At 35.3% G+C, this 21,868-nt stretch overlaps 9 protein-coding genes across 14 annotated transcripts; 3 read left to right on the top strand and 6 right to left on the bottom strand.

Annotated features, from left to right (window-relative positions):
* The first annotated feature begins 1,920 nt into the window (after positions 1-1,920).
* On the top strand, positions 1,921-5,364 carry PSY (PHYTOENE SYNTHASE). Of its 4 annotated transcripts, NM_001343483.1 has the most exons (8): positions 2,053-2,462; positions 2,679-3,275; positions 3,353-3,403; positions 3,488-3,532; positions 3,945-4,117; positions 4,235-4,470; positions 4,619-4,811; positions 4,909-5,305. In NM_001343483.1, exons 2-8 carry the CDS (start codon positions 2,831-2,833, stop codon positions 5,077-5,079), a joined length of 1,314 nt encoding a protein of 437 aa, NP_001318580.1. In that variant the 5' UTR covers positions 2,053-2,462; positions 2,679-2,830; the 3' UTR covers positions 5,080-5,305. The 4 variants fall into 4 exon arrangements, with proteins under 4 accessions (NP_197225.1, NP_001318580.1, NP_001331504.1 ...); NM_121729.3 differs by lacking the exon at positions 3,488-3,532 and having other exon boundaries at positions 1,921-2,303; positions 4,909-5,364; NM_001036818.2 differs by lacking the exon at positions 3,488-3,532 and having other exon boundaries at positions 2,452-2,551; positions 4,909-5,282.
* GSTF12 (glutathione S-transferase phi 12) lies at positions 5,257-6,502 on the bottom strand. Its single transcript, NM_121728.4, has 3 exons — positions 6,244-6,502; positions 6,130-6,178; positions 5,257-6,044 (listed from the first exon to the last, which is right to left on the bottom strand). Exons 1-3 carry the CDS (start codon positions 6,388-6,390, stop codon positions 5,596-5,598), a joined length of 645 nt encoding a protein of 214 aa, NP_197224.1. The 5' UTR covers positions 6,391-6,502; the 3' UTR covers positions 5,257-5,595.
* A 222-nt stretch (positions 6,503-6,724) lies between these two features.
* AT5G17210 (transmembrane protein, putative (DUF1218)) lies at positions 6,725-8,570 on the bottom strand. 2 transcript variants are annotated; one of them, NM_121727.3, is made up of 3 exons: positions 8,304-8,570; positions 7,364-7,575; positions 6,725-7,269 (listed from the first exon to the last, which is right to left on the bottom strand). In NM_121727.3, exons 1-3 carry the CDS (start codon positions 8,397-8,399, stop codon positions 6,948-6,950), a joined length of 630 nt encoding a protein of 209 aa, NP_568343.1. In that variant the 5' UTR covers positions 8,400-8,570; the 3' UTR covers positions 6,725-6,947. The 2 variants fall into 2 exon arrangements, with proteins under 2 accessions (NP_568343.1, NP_001318579.1); NM_001343482.1 differs by having other exon boundaries at positions 6,771-7,269; positions 8,040-8,485.
* Positions 8,571-9,581: 1,011 nt separating this feature from the next.
* AT5G17200 (Pectin lyase-like superfamily protein) lies at positions 9,582-11,394 on the top strand (the record flags this gene model as incomplete). Its single annotated transcript, NM_121726.1, has 6 exons — positions 9,582-9,749; positions 9,842-9,976; positions 10,128-10,286; positions 10,390-10,679; positions 10,774-10,882; positions 10,990-11,394. The coding sequence occupies 6 exons, from the start codon at positions 9,582-9,584 to the stop codon at positions 11,392-11,394; spliced, it is 1,266 nt and encodes a 421-aa protein (NP_197222.1).
* Positions 11,395-11,744: 350 nt separating this feature from the next.
* Positions 11,745-12,747, bottom strand: AT5G17190 (B-cell receptor-associated-like protein). Its single transcript, NM_121725.4, has one exon. The coding sequence runs from the start codon at positions 12,606-12,608 to the stop codon at positions 12,216-12,218; it is 393 nt and encodes a 130-aa protein (NP_197221.1). The 5' UTR covers positions 12,609-12,747; the 3' UTR covers positions 11,745-12,215.
* A 363-nt stretch (positions 12,748-13,110) lies between these two features.
* On the bottom strand, positions 13,111-13,522 carry AT5G17180 (uncharacterized protein; the record flags this gene model as incomplete). The annotated part of the gene is made up of 1 exon (NM_121724.2): positions 13,111-13,522. Exon 1 carries the CDS (start codon positions 13,480-13,482, stop codon positions 13,111-13,113), a length of 372 nt encoding a protein of 123 aa, NP_197220.1. The 5' UTR covers positions 13,483-13,522.
* A 190-nt stretch (positions 13,523-13,712) lies between these two features.
* ENH1 (rubredoxin family protein) lies at positions 13,713-15,861 on the bottom strand. 2 transcript variants are annotated; one of them, NM_121723.5, is made up of 6 exons: positions 15,470-15,861; positions 15,124-15,336; positions 14,865-15,031; positions 14,402-14,483; positions 14,226-14,294; positions 13,713-14,113 (listed from the first exon to the last, which is right to left on the bottom strand). In NM_121723.5, the coding sequence occupies exons 1-6, from the start codon at positions 15,581-15,583 to the stop codon at positions 13,943-13,945; spliced, it is 816 nt and encodes a 271-aa protein (NP_568342.1). In that variant the 5' UTR covers positions 15,584-15,861; the 3' UTR covers positions 13,713-13,942. The 2 variants fall into 2 exon arrangements, with proteins under 2 accessions (NP_568342.1, NP_001078598.1); NM_001085129.1 differs by having other exon boundaries at positions 13,760-14,113; positions 14,226-14,289; positions 14,398-14,483; positions 15,470-15,725.
* Positions 15,862-17,110: 1,249 nt separating this feature from the next.
* AT5G17165 (uncharacterized protein) lies at positions 17,111-21,800 on the top strand. Its single transcript, NM_001085128.2, has 2 exons — positions 17,111-17,310; positions 21,520-21,800. Exons 1-2 carry the CDS (start codon positions 17,216-17,218, stop codon positions 21,773-21,775), a joined length of 351 nt encoding a protein of 116 aa, NP_001078597.1. The 5' UTR covers positions 17,111-17,215; the 3' UTR covers positions 21,776-21,800.
* AT5G17167 (nucleic acid-binding, OB-fold-like protein) lies at positions 18,851-19,609 on the bottom strand (the record flags this gene model as incomplete). The annotated part of the gene is made up of 3 exons (NM_001343481.1): positions 18,851-19,100; positions 19,125-19,359; positions 19,516-19,609. 3 exons carry the CDS (start codon positions 19,607-19,609, stop codon positions 18,851-18,853), a joined length of 579 nt encoding a protein of 192 aa, NP_001331224.1.
* Positions 21,801-21,868: the final 68 nt, after the last annotated feature.

The raw sequence follows: 21,868 nt of genomic DNA, 5'->3' as shown, positions 1-21,868 counted from the left end.
AACAACACAGCTGAGAAAGTAGCCAAGCTAATTATCACTATCTCTAAACGCTTGTGATTCTAGATTGTACACGTTATAAGTACCAGGATCTATGGAATTAAGTTGAGTAAAAACAAAGAGTGATAGTCACTGACTCAAACAAAAACGTCTTGGTCAGTATATATAACTTACTAAAAAAACAATTAAACTTGTTATACCATTTGAAATTTACTACTCATCAATCATCATGTCTGTTAAATTTTCAGTATATTATAAAAACGCATTTCCATTAAATCAAAGTTAATTATGCCAATTTTCAGTATTCTATTGATAACTCGGGCTAATCCACATCGAAGCTCGACCAAGTCCCATGCATATGGTCTAGGTGATCCTCTAGAACTAGGGCGGTTGACATAAATTTCGTACGAAAACAATACTTTTATCATTCAGTACTAAACCAAAAAAAGCGGTTTCTTTACGAGAGAATGTATTTGAAACAAGATACGGAGAAAATACGGACCAGACTAAAAATAACAAAGGATAAAACCAAAATCAAGAAGAAACTTAAAAGACAAAACCTTCTGAGCGCAAGAGAGAGGGCCAAGTTGCGAAGACAGTATGGGACCCAAATACCGACTAAGCGGAAATCTAACTTTTAACTTTTCCTACCAATGAAACATTGACACGTGGAAAAGCAACGTCGCCCACTTTACCCTCCGCACTTTGAAATCTTTGATAAGCTTATCGCTCTCCCATTGGCCGTAGGCTCCACGTGGCATCTCTCTGATCTCTCTTCTGCTAATCCTTTTTTACCCAAACTGGCATGACCCCACCCCTAAACCCCTATTGTCCTTTCTACCAACAATTACTTAATGACTTATATAATATTCTAATTATATTTTAATTATGTAATTAAATAACTATTGATCCCATCTCCATAGTGACATGTCTCACTTTTTCTTCCACAACAAAATGCGTCACTCTTGATTCATCATGTTCGTAGCAAAATCCACGTTATTACAAAAAACGTTATACATTTTGAAAGGTAATCCATAAAATAGTGAGATGGATCAAGTTTTCTACGCAACCCTCGTAGAATTTTAGCAATGATCCAAAGCTACTGTATATATATAGTTACGTTTCGTAACACAACATGTATTTTACCATGATTATGCCTCTTTTTTTTTTCTTTCCACAACATATATGTATTTACATCCTTATTTGGTTTAGGCTGAGTTTGTTAACATAGCATCACCAATAGGGACAATTTTTTTTTTTATTACAATCTAAATATCTAAAATATAAATTCACATGAAATTAATGTTTCTAATAGAGTTCTTCAATCTTCATGTACAATTGCACATTTTTGTGAAATTATTATTACTTTATCATTTTTTCTTTAAAATTAATTCACCGAGTACCGATAAATGTTTATATTGAATACGATTTAGTAAACGACATATATGTTTCGTCACATTTTTATCACTATTTGTAATATATCTGTTAAATTTGATGATGTAGTTTCTGTTTTTGAATTGAAAACTTACAAAGTTTAGAAAAAAGAATGTAAATTAGAAATAAATACACTTTCTGTATTTTTGAATACTATAATAGGCTAAAATCACATCATTTTCTAATGTTGCTTTAAATAATATATATCAAATAAAGGCTTAAATTACATTTATATAAGAAATATTGTAATACAAATATCAATTTAGAGCTATTAATTTACAATTACAACCTGTTGCCCAATTGATGAATAAATCAAACATGTAATTAACCAAACTTTCTAATTGATCAGGAATCAATTTAGCTAAATAATAAGACATAAATTTGGCCAAGAAAAAGAAGAGAAAACATGTTAAATAGGTAATGGGTTTTAATATTGGGATAGTTACCTTTATTTGAAAACTATTAAGGTTTGATTTAAGACACGAGTCACTCGAGAGTCGCATCTCGCCAGTCAAAAACTAAATTAAAAAACTATATAGACCCAAAAAATAAAAATAACGACTTTTGTATTTATACTGGCAAGATTCTCATTAAAACCCAGCAAAAAAAAAAAAAAAAGACAAAGAAGGAAGAAAATTTGAGTGGGTGAGAATTTTTTACGATAGAGGAAGAGACAGCATCATCTACTTGTGTTGTCTGTGTACATATATTACAGTAAGCGTTGCAATATAACTTCTTGAGGATCTTCTCACATTAATGGGTCAAACCTTTTGCTCTTCCTTTTGATTAATTTAGTGTTTGACAATCTCCTCCTCCTTCTCCTTCTTCTTCAAAGTTTTGTCGCAGTATCTATTGTTCTTACAGAGAGAAAGGTAGGCTTTTGTGTCCATCACTCATTTTCGCTCGTTTGGTTAAGCTTCATCTGCCATGTGGTTCACTGTTTTGATACTTTTGGGCTCTTATACCTAATGTTGATGTAACACAACGATACATAATCTAATTTGTTTTCGAGTGGAAAATAGTTGAACCCAGTTGAGTATTTAGCCAATACGATTAGAGGATTTACTTGTTTTTTCTCTTTTCATGTTCTTCATTTGCTTTTGAAGATCTTCCTCTTTATGTTTGTGTCTCTTCGCTATTTTACTTGCTTGAAGAAATTGAGTTTCTCATCTCGCTTAAATTTGGCTTTATATACAGATTTAGAGATCTCGATTCCTAATCTACTTGTTTTTGTATTCAATTTGCAGGAAAGCTTTAGTCTTTTACCAGTTTGATCCAATTCTGGGTTTCACTGAAAAAAAGTTGGGAGTTTGATTCTTCTAACTGTAGAAGAAACAGAGTCAACAGAAGAAAACTAAAAAAGTTGAGATTTTTCTCTCACGCGCTCAAGAACTTGAGTATGTCTTCTTCTGTAGCAGTGTTATGGGTTGCTACTTCTTCTCTAAATCCAGACCCAATGAACAATTGTGGGTTGGTAAGGGTTCTAGAATCTTCTAGACTGTTCTCTCCTTGTCAGAATCAGAGACTAAACAAAGGTAAGAAGAAGCAGATACCAACTTGGAGTTCTTCTTTTGTAAGGAACCGAAGTAGAAGAATTGGTGTTGTGTCTTCAAGCTTAGTAGCAAGTCCTTCTGGAGAGATAGCTCTTTCATCTGAAGAGAAGGTTTACAATGTTGTGTTGAAACAAGCTGCTTTGGTGAACAAACAGCTAAGGTCTTCTTCTTATGACCTTGATGTGAAGAAACCACAAGATGTTGTTCTTCCTGGGAGTTTGAGTTTGTTGGGTGAAGCTTATGATCGATGCGGTGAAGTTTGCGCTGAATATGCTAAGACGTTTTATCTTGGTATGGATCTTTTTAACTCTTCTTTGGCTTTGGTGTAATGTAGAGTGGTGTTCTGAGTTCTAATGTTTGTGTTGCAGGAACTTTGCTTATGACACCCGAAAGGCGAAAGGCGATTTGGGCAATCTACGGTAAGTTACTGCACAAAACCAATGGTTGAAGAGCTGTTTTAGAATATTTGCATTGTCAACATTGATTATAATTGTAGGATAAAGTGATGCTCAAAGTAGATTTCTACAAACAATCTATTGTGGCTCTTGGTTAGTATCTAGTTAAGTTGTCTTAACAAGAGAAGTTGAAGCTGAAATAGATTCCTTGAATCTTACACTCATGTAGAAAGATAGGTCTCTAGTTAGTTTGTGTGGTTACCTTGTGTCTAAGATAAGTCCATGAACACCAAGCATCCAAATTTGCACCCTTTGAAGATAAAGAATAAAGACCCAAAAAGACTAGCTTAGTTACTAATATGGGTTTGTCCAAAAAAAAAAAAGTTACTAATATGGGTTTTTAATGGGCTTTTTTGGCCCAATGGTCTTAAACTCTGGAGATTTTACTCTAATGACCCCCTGTCTAGGACATACTAGTATCCAAAGCATATGGGGAATTTTAAAGTTGTTTTCTTATATGTTTGATTGGTTTGAATTTGATAGTTTTACTCTGTCTTTTGTGCAGTTTGGTGTAGAAGAACTGATGAACTTGTGGATGGGCCAAATGCTTCACATATAACTCCCATGGCTTTAGATAGATGGGAAGCAAGGTTAGAAGATCTTTTCCGTGGTCGTCCTTTCGATATGCTTGATGCTGCTCTCGCTGATACAGTTGCTAGATACCCGGTCGATATTCAGGTCAGCCTTGCTCTGTCTTATCTTACTTCCTCATTTCATTACATGAGTTAAGAGTTGCATTCAGTCCATTGCAATAAACCTTATAAAACTTTGGTCTAATGTTTATTTATGTTGCAGCCATTTCGAGACATGATCGAAGGAATGAGAATGGACTTGAAGAAATCGAGATACCAGAACTTCGATGATCTATACCTTTACTGCTACTACGTCGCTGGAACCGTCGGATTGATGAGCGTTCCGGTTATGGGAATCGATCCTAAGTCGAAAGCAACAACCGAAAGTGTTTACAACGCTGCCTTGGCCCTTGGTATAGCCAATCAGCTTACTAACATACTCAGAGACGTAGGCGAAGAGTGAGTCTTTTTATATATTTTAAATAGAGCTTTGGTTTCTTGATTTCACATATCTCACTTAAACCGGTTTCTTGATTTCACATGCTTCTTTTAAACCGGTTTCTTGATTCACATATCTCTCTTAAATTGGTTTTGTTCTCACTATCAGTGCGAGAAGAGGAAGGGTTTATCTGCCTCAGGATGAATTGGCTCAGGCTGGTCTTTCAGATGAAGACATATTCGCCGGAAAAGTAACTGATAAATGGAGAAACTTCATGAAAATGCAGCTTAAACGAGCAAGAATGTTCTTCGACGAAGCTGAGAAAGGCGTCACCGAGCTCAGTGCCGCTAGCAGATGGCCTGTAAGTGTCTCTAAAACACTCTTCAGCCGCAAGTTTACCGTTTACTTATTTCTTTTGGATCGATTTTAACCCCGAGGACTTGGCTGCAATGTTTCAGGTATGGGCTTCATTGCTATTGTACAGGAGAATACTGGACGAGATTGAAGCGAATGATTACAACAATTTTACTAAGAGAGCTTATGTGGGGAAAGTCAAGAAAATTGCAGCTTTGCCATTGGCTTATGCTAAATCAGTACTAAAGACTTCAAGTTCAAGACTATCGATATGAGAGCGAGAGGAAAGTGGAACAAAAACAACCTAAGAGCGCTTTTTGTGATTAAGAAAAAACTTAGGCTCGAATTTATTATGTTAACTAATATATACATATTAATGGGGAAGCAAATTCTTATAATGTTACATTATCTTTCTGAATGTAAAAAAGTATTTTTTTTTTTAATTTTATTTTAGTTATAGTTCTCTTGGCCTAATGAGGGGATATACAATTTTTGGTTGATGAAATAATCTTGTGATATACATACAGAAAGAAGTTCTTCTTATATTCGAATAATAGTACAAGTGAGTAACCTTGTATACTATGTAAAAACTCCACTTCTATTTTAACCCCATTTTATATCTCACTCAAAAATAGAGTAAAAACTTAAGAATAGAGAACTATGGTCTTAGCATTGACATGAATCTTAAAAGTATATTGAATTTATTACTGAAACGTACAAAACAACACAAACATAAAACAGAAACTATAAAGCTTATTTGGTTCTTCAGATCATCATAAATTGGAGCTAATTCAGTGACCAGCCAGCACCATAAGCTTCTTCCAAGACGGTCTATCCGAAATCTCTTCCCACCACCGGTTAAAACTACCCCGAGCCTTAACCATCTGGTTTATATCGGTTATACTCATCAAGTACCCCATCGCCGGCATGTGCGTCAAATCAGCCATAGTGAATTCTTCACCAGCCAAAAACCGGTTCGAAGAAAGCCGGTTATTGTATATGTCCAAGACCACTCCTAGCTTCACTTTGAGATCCTCGACCAAAACGACGTCACATTTCTCGCCTAACCTAGGCTTGATGATTAGGTTAATCACGAGGGGTTGGGCCAGAACGTTGAAGTAATAGGTCTCCACGTCAGCCCACTGGTCCACGATGGCTCGGTGCTCTAGAGACTTGCCCAAAAGGTTCGTGCCTTGGTCCGCGAACTTGGTAGCGTAGTATCTCGCGATGGCTCGTGATTCTTAGAAGATAAAGAGCCAAATTTCAAAACACTATAAAGAAAATGATAGAAGAATGTTTATAAAATGTTGTTATTAGGATGTTACCAAAAAGCTTGAAATCTCCATCTTCTATGGCTGGAACTTGACCAAATGGCTACACATGAAAACAATAATTATAATATATTTATGTTTTAAGTTTAAGAAATTTGTTTTTTTTACCTGACGAAGAAGATGTTCTGGTTTTTTTTGCTCAAATGTATCAAGATCGATATGAATAATCTCAAATTCAATTCCTTTCTCGAGAAAACAAAGCAAGACTCTTTGTGGACAAGCTGCTGTTACCTGTCCATATAGTTTCACAACCATTCTATAAGTTTACAATAACTTTGTTACGAATAAGAAAGATTTTACTATATGCACTTATTAATATCTTGTCTATCAAACTGGTTTATAAATGAGAAGAAATGAGAGTAGATGTGTTGGCATTTTATTAGACTCAAGATTTGAAGAAACTGGTTGTTGTGAGGGTTGGGTAGAACATGTGGTGGTTGTTCCTCTAACGGTGGATATGTATCATTGAAATTTCTCTACAAACTTTTAGTTCCAACTATCAATAACAAAGTTCCCTTGTTTGGGAATAAAATTTCGATTACTATATATCGCTATCGAATTTTTGTTGTAAATGAGACGAACACTTCTCTTCCCAACAACCACTTTTGACTTGCATAATAAATAAGAAAGATTCAGAGAAAAAAACTACAAAACTAAGTGACGTTTTTGGGGTTCTCAAAGATTTCTACTTCAATCAAGAATAACAATCATTACAAAGTTTCAATACTCTTAATCAAACACATATCCGTTAATCATTTTGTCTAAATCTTCTACTAAACCTAACGTGCTTTACAAGCAAGCTTTGTCTGTTTTTAAGTGAACTGTCTTCTCATGTAAGTATCCTCATGAACAAAAACAGGATCTTCTACTCTCTCTGGAATCTGAGGCTGCCCCATTGCTATTCCTGTTCCTTGGGTCGTTGTGGCAGCAACAATTTGCTTATTTGAAGTCAAACATAAATAGTAGACAATCCCAAGGGCAATAGTAACAAGCGAAAGCACAGCACCGGTAGAGAAAACGCCTGGTTTCACTATGTAGCAAAAGTAGGTACCAGCATTCATTGATTCCTCGGTGTGTTCATCGTTGAGTGCAGCTCCAGAAAGCAGCACGAGGAAAGCTATTACAAAAGTGAACCTATAGTAACGCGAAATCACTCACTCACTAGTTGTAAGCAAATTATAAGTAGGAAACTTGAAGCAAGAAAAGGATTAGAAATGATGAGAATTACCAGGAAACAACAAAGCAGATTAAGGAGATAATCCAATTAGACCTTGAAGGAGCAGGACCTTTTCTACAACAGAAACAACCGCTTGAGACACTGACTATTATCTGAGCCATCATCAGAAAGAGAGCTGAAGTGAAGCCGAGATTGAAAGCTGGACTTCTTGGATAAGTGCATTTTGTGATTGAATCCGAAACGGTAACCGTGACCTGAGATCTCTGCATCGATTTTAAGATAAAAATGAAAAACAAAACCTTCAGAAAAAGTTTGAAACATTGCACAAATACACACCAAGAAAGTTTCTTAATAGACAGAGTAGTTCAAGAGAATAAAACTGATTCTACATACCCTGCAAATTCTATATGACTAATTGATTCTAAAAAAGATGATTCAACCGAATCGACCAATACATAAACCCCATTAAGAAAGGCTATAACTTTGGTTCAATAAATCCAAAAACACATATGTGAATTGTGAAAAGCTTGTGAATGAGACTTAGTTGAATTGGAATCTGACATTAAACATATCAATACATATGCAATTACCAAAACACACCAGAAAACAACTCTTTACCACACAGTCTCTCTACAAAAAAAATTACTATTAAACTTCTCAAAGATCTTCCAAATTTGAAATCAACAAGTTCTTCTATACAAAAACCACCGTGAATGGGGACCATTACTGTTTCATTGAAAAATTCCCAAACCAACGAGTTTCCCACCAATTATTATTCAACTCCCATCTCAAAGATTGAAGCTTTCATCTCAAACGCATTTTCAGGCAATGAATTTCAAAATCGACACATAAAAAGAAACGCAGACAAAACCCAAAAATCCTTTAGATAGAGTTTCAACAAACCATTGTGGCTGTAATAACCCAAAGATCATGAGAAAAACCACAAATTTCACTAAAAAACAGAAACCCTAAAAAGTGCTGAAGAAGAAACCTTGATTCGAGTAGCTTCAGCGACGAAGGCAGTAACAGCTGATAATAAACCAAGAAGAAATAAAACACCACACATCACAATCTTTCTCCTCTCCATCTCTGTCTCTCTCCCACCAACTCCGAAGATGCTGGCTTTTTTTTTTTAGTCTTTGTTTACTTTTTTTCTGCTTCTTCTTCGTTGGTAAGAAAATGGAAAGTTGGTGACAAACCCATTAAACACCGCACTCACTTTTAGTCGGCAAAGTACTCTACTCTCTCCTCCTTATTACATAGATCCACGCGTAATGGTACTTTCAAGTTTCAATAAAATGTATTTTCTCTGTTTTGGTTTGGTTTCTGATTTTGGTTTGATTTGTTCAATTCAGATCCGACCGGACCGGTTTGCTACTGAGGTATGCAAAGAAATTATTTAGAGAAAATTAATCTATTTAAAGTTTCCTCCATTTAACTAAATAAGAATAGCTTATTGGTTACATAGATTTTATTTTATTTAAGAGTTTCATCATTTATAAGACGAACACATTTTATCTGTTTCTTACTATAATTCAAAAATGAATAGAATGACAATATTCTTGACCAAAAATATAAAGAATGAAAATGAGAATTTTGTTCTATCATTTGTATTTTATTCGTCCATGAATTATTTATCTTTATTCATTTCAAATTTACTATTTATCTAATTAAAGAAATTAGATGGACTTATATTTGATAAAATTCTTATGAGGTTTCGTCATATTTACATTTTGGTTTAATCAATCTAAAGATTCTTGTGAATCAAAAAAGATTAGTGCCGCCTTGGATATATTCATCATATAAATGATTCAATCATAGGTCTCTCTTTCTCTCTTATGACATAAGTTAATGATGAATCTATTTTCTATCTTTAGATAAGCCATAATTAATTCATTCCTAGAATCAAGCATGTAAGCAATAGAAAGAATCAAGCATATAAGTAAACTTTCACTCTTATCGCTAAACAAAACGGTATAAAAATATATCGTTTGCGATTTGTTAAATACGTCAATAAGTTTGAATATTCCATAGTTATAAAGATTTCAATATCTCAATTATAGTCCATTATTAGTTTCCATGTTATAGCACACAAAATTAGTGATTAGCGATAATCTCTTACCATAGAAACACAAAATCAAACGCAATATCTTTCAATTAACCACCTTTCTTTATACAAACCTATATATACATTTAGAGATATATATAGATAGAAAACGTATTATCATCGAAATTCGTTCTCATCGTCAAGCATATGAGTCGTCCAAAAATGAAATCTTCGTTGTTCTTTGTCTTGTTATGTTTGTTTCAAATAAACAAATTATGTTTCTGCTTAGAAGAAGAATCTCTAAAGGTTAAAAACGGATTTGGAAGCAATGGATTCATAAGTGTCACTAGTTTCGGAGCTATTGGCGATGGAAAGACTGATGATACTAAGGTGTTTATTTATAGAATCATCACTATTTGTATCAAAGTGGTATGTATAACCTTTGTTTTAATGTATGTGTTATGTGTATCAATATATTTCAGGCTTTTCTTAAAGCATGGGAAGCTGTATGCAAAGGAGGACACAATAGAAAGATTCTTGTGCCTCAAGGGAAAACCTTCATGCTTAAGCCTCTTACATTCATCGGTCCATGCAAGTCTTCGACCATCTCCTTATCGGTATATATATACTTGTCTCTTTCTCTTGTTTCAAATTATATTGGAAAATCCAGCCCTAATGTGAATGATTTCAATAGTGATCGATTTTAGCTTATGAGTAGACAATAACTCGAACCAATGTTTAAATAATTTGGTGATTTATTTACATTAGATAAGAGGTAATCTTGTGGCACCGGGTTACACTTGGTATGCGGGAAGATACACAACATGGATTAGTTTTGACAGTATCAATGGTCTTGTTGTCACCGGAGGTGGTACCATCGACGGTCGTGGTTCTTTGTGGTGGGGCAACGTTAATAATCGCCCCTGCGTAAGTCCATTTGCAAGATCCTCACAACCATAAATATGAACTTCGATCAAATATTTATTCTCAGTTATTAATGATGTTTCTTTTTCTTCCTTGCTTTTCTTAGGCAATGCACTTCAACAACTGTAATGGTCTTAGGATATCTAATCTCCGACATTTGAACAGCCCTCGGAACCATGTAGGTCTAAGTTGTTCACAGAACATCGAGGTCAGGGGTTTAAGGATGACAGCACCCGGTGATAGTCCAAACACGGATGGTATTGACATATCGAACTGTATAGGAGTCCACATACATGACTCAGTGATTGCCACTGGAGATGACTGCATCGCCATTAATAGCGGTTCCTCTCATATCAACATAACCGGCATTTTTTGTGGCCCCGGTCACGGTATCAGGTGATTCCTAAAATCACAGATTCACAAACAATCATCATATAATATACAGCAAGGTACATGCTAAATCATTTATAGTATGGATTTGATATTATAGCGTAGGAAGTCTTGGAGTAACTGGAGATTTCGAAACTGTTGAAGAAGTGAGGGTAAAGAACTGCACTTTTACAAAAACACAGAACGGTGTCCGAATCAAGACATACCAGGTTGTCCATTAATCTTCTTTTTTTATTATACATCATTAGTTCTTGGTCTTATTCAGCATTTTCACAAACTAAATCTGTTTTTTTTTGTTGGCGTGAATGTTTTGTAGAACGGATCGGGATATGCTCGGAAAATCTCATTCGAGGATATCAACATGGTTGCCTCAGAGAACCCTATTATCATAGACCAGACTTACCACAATGGAGGTACGAACGGAGGAATAAGCAAGTCATCTAGTAGCTATCAGAACTGTCATTTAACAGCAAAACAACGGACTCCGTCTGGTAATGGGAAAGGCGTGAAAGTGACTGACGTGCGTTACGCTAGAATCCGTGGGTCATCTGCAAGCGATCAAGACATTACATTGAACTGCGATGCAGACTTGGGATGCTCAGATATAGTGATGGACAATGTGAATATGGTTTCAGCGACATTTGGTCACAAGTTGTTTTCTTCCTGCAAAAATGCTCATGGGTCTTTATTTGCTTCAAAAGTGGATTGTCTGAAACATTAAGTATGCCTTTCTTGTGAAATCCTTTCCTTCAAGAACCAAGAAAGAAAATGGAGTCTTCTCAATTTTTTTCTTAGAAGAGAACCGTTTTTCCTCGAGTTTTTTTTTTAAAGTAGAAAACGTCTAATTTGTTCTTATTATTGGCTGAATAAATGTTTCAGTTTGTTACTTTTACTATTGCAATAAATCCTGCAGAAAATTGGGTTTTGGGGTCATATCATCTAAGAAAGACTGAAACTCTGAGGTTGCTTTGAATCAAAACAAAGTTGGGATTTTAACCTCTGCAAAAAATGAGATTATGGAGAAGAATAGAAAGGTTCAAACGCTCTTTGACTGTGTAACAGAGAGATTGGGAAAGATGTTCATTAAGAACCATGGAGCAGCTAGTGTAAATTAGCTACATTACTCTATCAAGAACTGAAAACTGAAAAAGAGGTACTAATCAAATCCATAACTGGAGTCCTTAAGTTGATTGAATCATTGACAAAAGAACAATGATTGGTTCATGATTATCAAACCAACATATTAGAACACAATCAAACAAGGCTCCAAGTTTGAAGTTTTATTGCAAGTTTATCAATCAAAATCCAAACGTGCAACAGATCAGATAATCAAACAAGCATTGAACAAGGCATAAGAAGCATATATTTTAAGTATTATAGATCCTTCAATCCCCAGTTCAACAAAGAGCAAACATCGGAAAACAAACGCAGAAAAAACCTAAAACGGCACAAGTAGTAAAGAGACTCTTTCATCGAAATTCAAACAACTCGAAAACACTAAAGGACCTGAGGAAGACGAGGGACGAAGCAGCTGGATCTTACTTAATCCTTGTTCTTGAGCCTCTCAACCCTCTGATTAAGCTGCTCAATCCTCACAACCAAATTCGTGACAGAGTACAAAATCCAGTAGAAAACAAGAGCCGACGCAATCAGAAGCGCGTTACGCTGAGACTTCATGATCGATTTCTGGTGACGAAGATGCTCAGAAGGAGTACACGAATCACCATCGCAAGAAGGTCGAGTCTCATACTTCCAGTAAATATCCATAAGAAGGAAGAGACAAAACGGGATTATCGAGAGAAACGGTTTCAAGAGATTACGAGTTACAGCGACTAATCCTTTGCGGAGAGCGTCAAGTCCAGGCATCGTCAAGAGAATCACCATGATCGCTTCAGCTGCTGCTGCGTAACCTAACACAACCCATTCGAGAGCCATTGGAGAAATCCGATCTAGATCTGAGTCGGTTTTGGTGCTCTGATTTGATTTTGATTTTTTCTTAGTGAACAAGTTTTAGATCTTTTTCTTTGCCTTTGTTGATTATTTGGTACAAAAGGTAGAAGAAGATGTACGGAGGGTTAAGCACGTGGCGCTTGTGTGGTGTACGCGTCTCGCACGTCGAGGTTTCTTAATGGGCCTATTTCAACCCAACTTTTTTTTTGTCATCAGCCCAACAAAATTGATTTTCCCAAATTCATATTGTAATGCGTCATCAAGTATATTCTAGAACCTAATCTTGTTCCCTGATTTAACGTTCGTAAATAAAATAAAAATCTTTATGGTTTAGTAAGATAATAACATAAAGATATATTAAAACGACAAAAGCTCCATTAAAGTTGTTAACACAAAGAAAGAAAAAAGTTCTATCAAAGTCATTATTAAAAACTTGATTAACACCAAAACTAAAAGAACTTGCACCTAACAAAACTCAAAATCTTTATCATCGTTCACTATACTTTCGAGAGACCTTCTTTGGAATTTGAAGTTGATTCTCTGTTTTCTTTTCATCATTGTCAGAATTATATAGACAAGACTCTTTTTGCACCACATTAATCACATCTTTAGGCTTATGTTTAAGAGAGACAGAAGCTTGAAGAGGATTACCGGAAAACTTGGAATCTCTAAAGACTCTATCTTCACCACGAGTTCCAAGCTCTACAAATATTGTGTCGATTTCAGACTTGGTCATTGGAGTAGAACGTTTGCGTACGCCAGTCATGTCAAATTCCCTCCATGGAATCTCTCCGTTTACATATTGATCAAATCTCTGAAAAGTTTCTTTGAAGTCTTTCACGTCTTTTGCGTTAGCCATCGTTTGTTTGTTGTTGATGATTATACTCTTTGAATTCACTTGTGTGACTTCAAAGATTGTGGAAGGTTTATAAATATATATAATTTTTTTTGGTAAATGGTTTATAAATATAATTAGAATTGGTAGAAAGTTTATCTATCAACAAAATAAATTAAAATTGTTTAACATTAAACCAAAAAAAAAAAAAATTAAAATTAGTTCTCTTAAAAAAAAAATACAATTTGGTAAAAAATTAATGTAATTGTGTTTGATATATGGTTTGCAAGTACCTTACTCTGTTTTTAACTCTTGCTGCTGCACTAGTTTGATTACAGAGAAAACAAGAGTTACATAAGAAGGAGAGAATCGAAAAATGCTTTACATAATTTAACTCTCAAGTTGATGTCATCAACATTCATTCTTGGTTTGCAATTACAAAGCGGACTTGTTTTATAGAGATTATAAAAGTTTTAAGAAAAATTTATTGAAGACCATAGACAAGCAAAGCTCCAACAGCTCCAAGACCGGCCAATAAGCCAACAATGACACCAATTGGAGGCAATCCTCCTCCTATGGCCTTTCCTGTGTTCACGTCATACTTTGCAAACCTCTTCTTTGGTGCTATACATTGAGGACATACGTATGTATCCGGCTGTAAAAGAACCCCGAGAAAACAATACAAAACTTAGTTATAAAAATCAGAAACATATATGCAGCCAAAATCAAACTTGTATATAAACTAAAATTAAAGGATTGAGACTCACCTGTTCGTCAAAAGATTTGGGTAAAGTGTATATGAATCCACAATCAAGACAAATGTGAGTAGCTCTTGCCTGCAAACGAGAATGTAATGGTGTCAAGACAAATCAATCAGTCAAGTTTCTAAAAAGGGGTTTTAAATGCAATAATTCAATCTTTGAAACAACAGATTGCTACTAGCCTTCTGAGTCTCAGTTAACTTCCTTCCAAACCGTGGAGGAGCCGGACGCTTATTTAGTTTCTTAACATCAACTTCTGCACCTCTGTGTTTGATCAAAGATCATAAATTGCATCAGAAACTAATAAAGAACCTCAAAAAGCTTAATGAATAACCTGAGGTGCTAACTTATGCAGCTTGTTAAGCTAAGCATTGCGAAAATCTAATGACATAGCATAAGAAGAGAACTAAACCTACACATTGCACCTCAAGAAGACTTATCAACTATAGCATCAGACCATGGAATACTTAATCAAGACTACAGCTTTTCACAGGTTTCTTGTGCACAGGATTCAAAGGAAACATATTTGCGACAAATTTGATCATTTCAATCTAATCCTTATTTCAAAAAGCAGAACCCACATTTCTAGCAAGATAATACCAAAATAAAAACAAGAGAGGCAATCACAACCACACTCAAACTCACCTGCTAACAACAAAGTAGACAGAATCAGGTTTTGCCTGAATTGCAGTTTTAGTAAAGCCAAGCTTATCTGCAGGCCAAAGCTCATCTCCAAAGAAACTGCTTGTGTACACAACTTGATCTCCAGATTTAAGCCCTGCTTTTGCTGCGTTCCCTCCTCCGTCCACACCCTGAAAACCAAAAACAAACCCCTCAATTTTATCAAACAACAAATTTACAAAGATACCATTCCATTGCAGAGACTTAGTTCAAAATAACTCACGGTGATGACAACTCCACCGCCTTGCTTCTGTCCTAGAGTCAGACCCAAAGGCTTATCTACTTCAACCTCTATTGTCTTAGAAGCTGCTGCTCTCGCTTTGATTTCGAATCTTCTCAACCCATTTAACCCTCCGATCTTTCTCTCGGAGACAGCGAAGATCTCTGATACACTCTTCTTCGAATCTTCCAACGAAACTCCTTGAAACACAGTTTTCTAAACACACAAACCAAAACAAGAGAAAAAAATATACATACTTTTAGATGAAGCTAAGTCCAAATCACATTCAAGAGGAAGAAAACGAGAATTTCAGATTCGTTTGTAAAGACATCGAAGAGAAGATATAGACCTGTGATAAAAGAGAAGCAGAGGAATGGAGTTTGGGAGATGGGTTTGAAGTAGTAGTAGTTTTGGTGAAGAAGGAAGAGACAGTAGCTCCTGAAATCGCACCAGACGTTGCCATCTTTCTTTCTAGTGTGATCGAACGAAGAAGCTTTGATTGATTCTTAATTTCGATGTTGTTGCATGCGTTTTGTGAGAGAAGCTAGGTTTTTTTGTTTTTGTTTGAGGAGGCCCGTGTCAAAGCTCCAAAGAGATAACCTTTTCGTGGTAATCGTAACATTTTCGTGTGTTATGCACGGTCCACTCTGTCCACACTCTTCTCTTTTTTTTCTTTCTTCACTATCCACACTCTTCTCATCTTCCTCAAATAACAATCACAAATCATTTCTATATCCTAATTTATTATTTTTCAAATTTCTTGATTAAATTATGTTTTGTTCCATGAATCTTCTCATGAACATTAATATGTTACGTAAAAAAAAAAATGTTAGTGGAAGAGAAGTAGTGTGATGTGTGCGTTAGATAATCGGAGATAAATGAGTTATTAGTGGGAAATTAATGACACAAATTTACATCCTTTAGTTTTAGAAGATGGGCTTCCTTCTGAAGAGCCCGTTACAGGTCCATGTCCATACTGTACAAAATACATAGCCTTCAGACGCAAAACGGTGGCGTTTCATTGGTGGGGAATAATCTAAATATACATTTTTGCAGTCATTTTAACAAATAAATCTTGGATTTGGACTTATTTATAATTCAATGCCATTAGCATTAAATCTTTTCTCCAAAATAATTAATTTTACTTTAAATTCTTGATTTAAATTGTCAACCACATTATCAATCAAATTTAATCCAAACAAACTTCAAATCAATCCCTTAAAATTAGCATAAACATATTTGTTAACAATATTTTAAAACAAAGTATTTTGTTAAAACAAATATTATTCTTACTAAACGTTTTTTGTTTAAATAAATAAATCATGTATTTGAACCTATTTACAATGTCATGACACTGATATTATTTATTTAGGAATAAAAATATTTAATTAAATATTTAAATCTTTTAAATCCTTGCTTTTAGAGTTATTATGTCATTACCTAAAAGGCTCAAAATATAATCTTTTTAAATATTATTATTTATATATTTAAACTTTATAAAACATTATTAATATTTAAACTTATAAAAAGTTTAATATATCATAATTTTTTAACATCATTATATAATATATAGAGTTTAAAAAATCTCAATTCTTTCCGTCATATTTTGTGACTCGAAATTTAAAAAATGAGCATATATTAACCAATTGACGAAAATGTGTGAGTTGTACGTCCCACATCAACTAAAATATTTAGACAATAATTCATAAACATATCATAAATAAGATTAATATTAATAAAATAATAGTTTTTTTACGGGACGGGTTTGGCGGGACGGGTTTGACAGGACGTTACTTAATAACAATTGTAAACTATAAAATAAAATATTTTATAAATAAATATAATTTACAAAATTTTATATATACTAACTTTAAAATATAAATTATTCCCGTTGTGTATCGTTGTGTAACGGAGCACCACAACACACGAATCGTATTGGTGTGTATCCTCCCATCTCTTCTCTTCCACACTAATATTATTATTATAAAAACTCACACTCAACTCTCAACTACTGAATTCACCATTAATAATACTCATCCTAAACAACTCTCTCTCACTCTTCTCTCCCTCAATATTGTGTACAGAAATAGAGTTAATGGCAGCCAAATCGAAGAACATTCAGGTGGTCGGGAGGCACATAGTCAACGGCGTTCGTTCACGCGCCGTCGCATATGGTCTCTTCACGTCTCGGTAGCTCTTTCCTTTTTCTCTCTGTCTCTCTATTTTTCTGCTTTTGATAGTTTACGTTATCGATGATAATAAAGGGGAAGGAGAAATATAAATTTGGACATATGTAAATTTCGTGATATAGTTTGGCTAGGTCATAGTGTTCTAGACGAGATGTTGATCTTTTACCTATGTTATTGGTCCCACATCTAAACTCAAACTTGCTTCGACTGAAATAAGTGTTCAAAAACTTTCACAATTGTGTCCCCTTTTTTTTTTTACTGCCTAGACAATGGTGTGGTTTTGGAGACTTTAACTGAAATGATCATATCCAACATTTGCATATGATCCAACATTTACAAAGAAATACATATAAATTTTTTTTTTTTTTTTAAACAAAGGTTTTCTTATAAAATCCAAAAGGAACTATGCATATTATATGGCATATCCAATTGGGCGTAAGAGAGGATAATACCAAAAAGGTTCAAACCCAATCGTCCATCAAGGAATGACACGTGTCTTTATACAGATTATTCCCTTAATCTTGGAGAGGGTCAAGTGAGAAAAATACATCTTGGAGAGGTCCTCATTTTCTTTCTTTCTTTCTCTAACATGAAAAAAATGAAGTGTAATTATCTCTGCGATTCCATCATATTTTTTTAGTGTTGTGTCGATCGTGCGAAAGACCGGATCTTATGAATTAATTTACAAATTAAATATGCATGGACCATGCAACTTCCTAAAAACATATTTCATGGCACTAATTAAAGTCACTAGGGAGGAGACCCGCGCGTTGCGCGAGGTGGTTTGTTTTTGGTTTTGTTAGTATGTAATTATAACTTCGATTTTTTTTACTGATCTTTGATTAAAAGGGGAATATCTTTGTTATTTGCTAATCTTATCTTTTAATTTTTACATTTTTGTAATCTATGTATAGTTTTACATTTTTTTTTCATGTTGTTACCAGTTATATGCTAGAATTTATAGGACAATAGACCAAACTTACTATCTTGTAAGAATATTTTTTAGAGTTATATATATCTAAGCAATGCATTTGTTACATTGGTCTTGTTTTTATATATTTTATTTTAAATTAAAAATACAATGGAAATCTCTCTCTGTTTCGCATTAAGCGGTTGCTGCAGAGGATAGCGAAAAACAGAGACTAACGACGAAGTTATTTTACACATCGTTGCCATTGTTAATTTTGGCCCAATATGAACCCGCCCATTTGTTTTTTCTCTTTGTGTCTCTGTTAAAATCTTAGAAACTACTCTTTGGTTTTGGGAAGATTTTACTTTTCAACGTCTCTTCGCGAATTAGCCAAAAAGAGTTGGATTATAACAATATTAACATTGAAAGTACGATATGCTTAGATAATTAATTAAAAGTTTGATTTTATTGTAAAAATAAATTTCCTTACAACAGCAAGGAAAGACACACATTAAAGCAAAAGAAATAAGAGTAATAACTTTGTTTTGAGTTTTTGTGATAGTTCACTGCCTCAAACATTATAGGAAATTTTTTAAAAACAGTTTCCAACTCTCTAGATGTTTTGTTTAAGTTATACCATAAAAATAAACTTAAACATTTGTTTGTAGAAAAAACATTTCTCACATGTGTTGTCCAAATCTCTTGGATGGCACACGTCGGGGGGTTTCATGTTGCGAAGTGATATCATGTAGCATCTTTTTCTCGCCACTCTAATCCCATTTAGTGAAGTTTTGATTTGTTTCCAACACGTTTCAGCCATGGTGGTGTCTTTAGCCCATTCAAATTGGCTCATATAGGTTTTTCCCTCTTCAGTCCTTCCTCTACATAATAATAGCATGACATACATGTAGATTGCTTCTTTTTGGCCTCCGTTAGCTGCTATGCCAATATGGTGGAGACCAACGTCACAATGATCAAGGTTAAAGTACCATATTATACCTTTTATGTAGTGAGCATCCGGGTTGTTGTTGGCAAGACGTTTCTTCATAATAAGAAGGTGTTTGCGGCATGATAACGGTTTCTTCACCAACGGAGCAAGATTAAGGGTTTTGAACACGCGTTCATCGTTTCCTGATGTACCTAGTATAGGAGATGATGATTTTATAGTAGTTTAAAGGAAGATCTATAGGAGGTTTTTGCTTTTCTCCAGTTACAGTTTCGATTTGAGATATTTAAAGTATGAATTTAATTGCAAGTAGTAGAATTTTGTAGGAATTAAGCCATGTATTTAAGTACCTTTTAGTGAATAACTGTTGATGTTTGAGCTTCTGGGGAAGAAAAATACAGAAAGCTCCATGGGGCATGTTGGGGGATGGATTGCACCCCTCATTTTAGCTCGGCCCAAATCAAGAATAAACTAATCAACATCAAGCCCAAAAAGCCCATAAAAGTTGGTCCATTATCCTATCACCAGCTTAGTTTTTCTATAAATAGAGAGGCATCTCAAGGAAAAAAGGAGGAAGAAATCCATATTAAAACGTCTTCAAGCTCCTCAGCTCGTTCTCTAGCTCCTCTGCTCGTCCTCAAGCTTATCAGCTCGTCCTCAAGCTCCTCAGCTCGTCCTTAAGCTCAGCTCGTTCTCAAGCTCCTCTGCTCGTCCTCAAGCTTTTCAGCTTGTCCTAAAGCTCCTCAGCTCGTCCTCGAGCTCCTCAAGCTCCTCAGCTCGTCTTTAAGCTATCCAGCTCGTCTTTAAGTTCTTCAGCTCGTCTTCAAGCTCTACATCACTCAACGACCATCTCCTCGCCTAGCTGTCAGCTCGTCCAATTCTCACCTAGTCGTCAGCTCGTCCCTCAAGTGCACAACTCATCTATCTCCTCGCCTAGCTGCCAGTTCGTCCATTGACTACACAGTCCGCCTATCTCGTCTGCCAGCTCGTCTAGACTTTCACCAGAACTCGATTTGTCCGACTCGTCTCTCTACTACATTTCGTCTAGCTTGGCCCCTGGCTACCAGCTCGTCACTCAAATACTCAGTTCGTCTAACTCGTTGTCTATCAACCAGTTCGCCTCGTAACTAAGTTCGTCCAGCTCTTCGCCTACCTGCCAGCTCGTCACACATCTGCTAGCTCGTCGCCTAGCTGCCAGCTCGTCACCAACCTGCCACCTCATCTCTAAACTGCCTATCTCAATATACGACCTACCTCCAACGATGACCTAGCTCACTTATTATAATATGAACTACGTATGGCTTGATCCCTTTTCTAAGGGTACGTAGACAACCTTTTACAAGGTGCAGCTATAAAACTAATAAACTCTTATGTTTATCGCAAGAACGACCTAACTCCCGACCTTCAACGCGATGAGAATGTTTTTCCCTTATCAAAGAACTTACAAATATACTTTGTTGAAATTCGTTCATCAACAGGGCAGTGACTGAAACACTCTTTTTCTCTTTCGTCGTCCTCTGAATTGCGTCGATCGAATAGGAGAAAATGAAATCAAGGGTTTGCAGTTTTAACTGGGTTTTCTTAGGTCCTTTCGGTTCATAGGTTTTTTACTAAATCTTGGCCCGATACACATCACTAAGTCTATTTGGTTCTTTGGCTCATGGGCTTTTTGACCAAATCGTGGCCCCATAAACATCACTAAATCTATTTCACGTATAGAAAAAAATGTGAAGGCGAGTAAAAACATGTGGGCTCCACATTAAAAAGATGTAGTGACGTGGACACTTTTAGAGGAGAGAAAACTCTGCTATTATATATATGATTTAATCTTCTTGGTTGAAGAGGCCATGGTGGCATGGTCCATGTATATTTTTGTTTCAAAAGTAATCATCTTGACCTTGTAAACAAGATGTACCTTCTTCACTTCACATTCTGAATCTAGACGAATACAGATGTCTATTTAATTAGTAAAACTAAAATCTAGAGTTTTGTGTTCATGTAGAAATTATTTATAAAATCAAATATAAATAAATGGACCGACAACATGTAAGAATATGTTAGTGGATAGAGATCTCAATAGCCATAGATTTCTGATACCATTCTCTTTTTAAAGATATGGGATGTTTTGACTATCGGAATTGAAGATAAACCTGCTAGGGTTGGTAAGTGATAAAAGATGTAGTTGTTCTTGTGGGGTTATCTTATCTTCTAACCATTTTTCTTGTTTTATTCATACGGTTAGTACAGTCGATCAATATCTCACCTAACGAGTTCCAAATTTTAATCTCAAACACTTAGATTCACTCATTCACCAATATTATTGCTAGAAACAAATTTGTTCTCTTCTTGAACAGGAATGATCACACGTCTGCGTATGATAAGAACGTCGAGGAAGAATTGCAACCGAGTCAAGTGCCTGATGAAATGATAAAGCCTGACTCTGACAAATATTGGTCTCCTCATCCCCAAACCGGTGTCTTTGGACCTTCCTCCTCCTCGACCAACGCAAAGGACGAATTTCGCGGCGGTCAGGAGGACTCAGTGATGGAGGAGAAAGCCTGGTTCCGTCCAACAAGTCTCGAAGATTTGGACAAGACTCACCATTCGTAGCAAACAAACTCTTCCTTTTATTTGTGTTTTCCAAATAAAATTTGAAGTAAAACTGTTATGCAATGTTTCGAAACGAACTAACTTTTGGTGTTA

Source organism: Arabidopsis thaliana, chromosome 5 (assembly GCF_000001735.4).
Source record: "Arabidopsis thaliana chromosome 5, partial sequence".
Lineage (NCBI taxonomy): Eukaryota > Viridiplantae > Streptophyta > Magnoliopsida > Brassicales > Brassicaceae > Arabidopsis > Arabidopsis thaliana.
The sequence above is the reverse complement of the archived record's forward strand: the minus strand, read 5'-3'. Positions and strand labels throughout refer to the sequence as shown.

Coding starts and splice junctions, on each gene's coding strand:
- AT5G17190 (NM_121725.4), bottom strand. CDS start 12,608: ATGGCTCTCGAATGGGTTGTGTTAGGTTACGCAGCAGCAGCTGAAGCG.
- ENH1 (NM_121723.5), bottom strand. CDS start 15,583: ATGGCAACGTCTGGTGCGATTTCAGGAGCTACTGTCTCTTCCTTCTTC. Junction 15,337..15,469: donor CTGCTTCTCTTTTATCACAG/GTCTATATCTTC, acceptor TTGTGTGTTTAG/AAAACTGTGTTTCAAGGAGT. Junction 14,114..14,225: donor CCAAATCTTTTGACGAACAG/GTGAGTCTCAAT, acceptor GTTCTTTTACAG/CCGGATACATACGTATGTCC.
- AT5G17165 (NM_001085128.2), top strand. CDS start 17,216: ATGGCAGCCAAATCGAAGAACATTCAGGTGGTCGGGAGGCACATAGTC. Junction 17,311..21,519: donor TATGGTCTCTTCACGTCTCG/GTAGCTCTTTCC, acceptor CTTCTTGAACAG/GAATGATCACACGTCTGCGT.
- PSY (NM_001343483.1), top strand. CDS start 2,831: ATGTCTTCTTCTGTAGCAGTGTTATGGGTTGCTACTTCTTCTCTAAAT. Junction 3,404..3,487: donor GGCGATTTGGGCAATCTACG/GTAAGTTACTGC, acceptor TGTAGGATAAAG/TGATGCTCAAAGTAGATTTC. Junction 4,118..4,234: donor GATACCCGGTCGATATTCAG/GTCAGCCTTGCT, acceptor TTTATGTTGCAG/CCATTTCGAGACATGATCGA.
- GSTF12 (NM_121728.4), bottom strand. CDS start 6,390: ATGGTTGTGAAACTATATGGACAGGTAACAGCAGCTTGTCCACAAAGA. Junction 6,179..6,243: donor CAGAACATCTTCTTCGTCAG/GTAAAAAAAACA, acceptor TTTCATGTGTAG/CCATTTGGTCAAGTTCCAGC. Junction 6,045..6,129: donor TGGAGATTTCAAGCTTTTTG/GTAACATCCTAA, acceptor TTATCTTCTAAG/AATCACGAGCCATCGCGAGA.
- AT5G17210 (NM_121727.3), bottom strand. CDS start 8,399: ATGGAGAGGAGAAAGATTGTGATGTGTGGTGTTTTATTTCTTCTTGGT. Junction 7,576..8,303: donor CTGAAGCTACTCGAATCAAG/GTTTCTTCTTCA, acceptor AAATCGATGCAG/AGATCTCAGGTCACGGTTAC. Junction 7,270..7,363: donor ATCTGCTTTGTTGTTTCCTG/GTAATTCTCATC, acceptor GCGTTACTATAG/GTTCACTTTTGTAATAGCTT.